Source organism: Penaeus japonicus, unplaced genomic scaffold (genome assembly GCF_977035675.1).
Source record: "Penaeus japonicus unplaced genomic scaffold, GWHDUDI00000001_assembly GWHDUDI00000001, whole genome shotgun sequence".
NCBI lineage: Eukaryota > Metazoa > Arthropoda > Malacostraca > Decapoda > Penaeidae > Penaeus > Penaeus japonicus.
Window position 1 is genome coordinate 7,861,308 of NW_028234403.1, and position 2,500 is coordinate 7,863,807.

Here is a 2,500-nt window from a genome sequence, read left to right on the forward strand (position 1 = left end):
ATTGCAAGTCCGTTTCTATTATTTGGGCAAGTTTACGATCGTCTACTTGATTTAGAACTGATCTAGGGGAATACATAACGTTACGCATTAATGTCTACGTTATTTTTATATTCATATATTTCTTTTAGATTCATGCTGTGCCGAAATATCGTAACCATGTGCGAGAGACAATGCTCCCTTTGATTTCATGTGTGATATGGTTACTTCTCATAATCCATCTCTTAACCTTGGATTTACATGAATACTTATGACCCTCCCTTGCAACCAGCATTATTCCATCGTAAATTTAAGAAAGGAAGAGAGGAAAGTCGAAATGTTGCAGTCATGTTAACCAGAGATTGATTGATAGTTAGCGGTGTGTCCCTCCTTGCCTCCTTGTGCCCATCCAACGAGTCTTTGGTGTTGACAGGCCGGGCCGCTCGCCTCGACGTTCCAGCTCGTCCATAGGCAGCCCGCCCATCAGCCCCGGGTCGCCCGCCTACAGCCCGGACAGAGTGAGCTTGGGCTGTAGTCCTCACAGGTCGCCAGAGGACCGACGGCGGTCTCCCGGGAGCTCGGCGAGTCTCGCCACGCCGCAGCGGTCCCACAGCATCGCCACACAGCCGCCCTGCCGCCCGCGCTCAGTGTTCCTCGACAACAGGTCTTCGTCGCTGCCCCGAGGCTCAGCCAGCTCTAGCAGCGGGTCGAGGGGCAGCGCCTCCTCGCCCAGCTCGGACGCGCCGCGCACGAGGTCCCGGAGCGAAAGCGTCGCTTCGCGGCGGCCTCTGCCACCCACACACACCCACACGCCCCTGCAGTCTCTAGTCAGCCAGGAAGGGCCTCGCACGCTGGCGCCTGCGCACTCCGTGGTGGACGTGACGGCGTCCCTCAGCCCCTCTCGCGACGCCCGGTGGGAGGACCTGGCCGCCAGCGAGCCCTCTCTCTTGGACCCCCGCCCCTCGAAGGACGCGTCCAGGACCCCCGCCAACTCGTCGCTGTCCGCCGCACACAGCGTGGTCAGCGTGGACGGGCAGCAGAAGGTCAGCACGCCCGTGTGGACGGAGTCCTCCCACTCGGATGACCCGCGGAGCAAGAAAAAATCATCCATCCGCACGTCACTCAAGAACATGTTCACCTTCAAGAAGAGGTATGTTGAGCATTCTCCCTCCCGCACTCCCTCTCTCACAGTCACAGACTCTACCCACGCACCCCACACACCTCAACACGGACTCTCCACGACACTCCCGGCGTCTCGGGATCTTAACACAATCGAAGGGTCCTCCGGGCTTCTTGCATCACCTTCCCTGGGCATCTCTGGGGATCACTCCTCTCTTGACCTAGACTCTCCTGCAAGAGGCTCAGTCTGTGTGTTGCACGAAAGCTCAGTCTGAATCTGCTCGCTTGAGTCAGTCATTCACTCGCACCTAGAGCACTCTTAGAAAGCACGGACTTGTGTTTAGACGTTCAGAATCACTAATCTAGCCTGTGTCACTAGTGTCATTGTCACCATTCTCCAAGAGCGCCCACTTGTAGTCACGGCGTTCTTAACCAAATGTAATGTTTACTAGGGAGAAACTAGTCCTCGTCTGTTTGACACTATTAATGTATTCTCTATATAGTTAGTTTATAGTAATAGCCTGTGGTGTTAATTTATAACTGATGTCCTGTGCATTTTACCCTGGTGCCTGACAGCAAGCCGACAGCATGGGAGGTGTTTACGCAGGTAATTCTGTTTTAATAAACTCTTAATATTAATGCAAATCATAGTCTAGTGATCTATAGGTCATTTATATCCAATTTAATGCTAAAGAATAAGAGTAGTCCTCATAATTTACGTTTCTTTTTGCTAAGCGTAGACGTGCTGCTAGAAGAAAAGTGCCTTGGAGTATCTTCCATACTTGTTGGTATTTTATATTGCTCTTAAACAAATCAATTAACAATTTATAATTAACCCATCTAATCTAACTGGCCTTGCATGTAAAAACTAAAAAAAATAGGAGGTTAGAGTTCTTTCTCTCAAGGATAGAGGCACTATTAGATGAACTTCCAAATGTTAAAGTTAAAGAGACGGAAAGGGACACCATTACCTTTCTCCATTAACCCCTTAGCGATCTGCTTTTGTTTCCTTGTGTGCTGTTTTCCTGTCCCTTATTTATACTCCCGGATCTGTAGTATGTTTAAGTTATATTATTTGGAGCTCAATGTTTATCTGATTATCCTTAGGATACCCTGCTTTAAGTTACTATATTTTAGGTACTGCTGATAACCTATTTGGTTTGATTTTATAACTTAGAATTAAGTACTAGTGTTAAGAATGTTCTGTATCTTCATAACCAACATTTTAATTTATTTTCTGAAATGGTTTCCAACTTCTAGCGCGCATCCAGTGAGTGGAAACTGGCTTTGAAAGACTAAGTATGTATGGAAAAGTATGTTCAACCTATGCAGACAAAGTATGAATAGAAAAGTATGCATAGTCTATGCAATAGTGGAAGATTACAGAGCCGAAATTGGACGATAA

General features: G+C 48.0%; 1 protein-coding gene across 6 annotated transcripts in view; it reads left to right on the forward strand.

Moving 5' to 3' along the window:
• The window catches only part of LOC122255220 (uncharacterized), an 88,471-nt gene that overhangs the window by 79,715 nt on the left and 6,256 nt on the right, over positions 1-2,500 (forward strand). For 5 of the 6 annotated variants that reach the window (XM_086535902.1, XM_086535911.1, XM_086535906.1 and 2 more), the window contains one exon: positions 410-1,126. In XM_086535902.1, the coding sequence (XP_086392028.1) occupies positions 410-1,126 (717 nt within the window). Of the gene's footprint in view, positions 1-409; positions 1,127-1,671; positions 1,703-2,500 lie in introns of all 6 variants that reach the window. The other variant, XM_086535918.1, reaches the window with a different exon arrangement.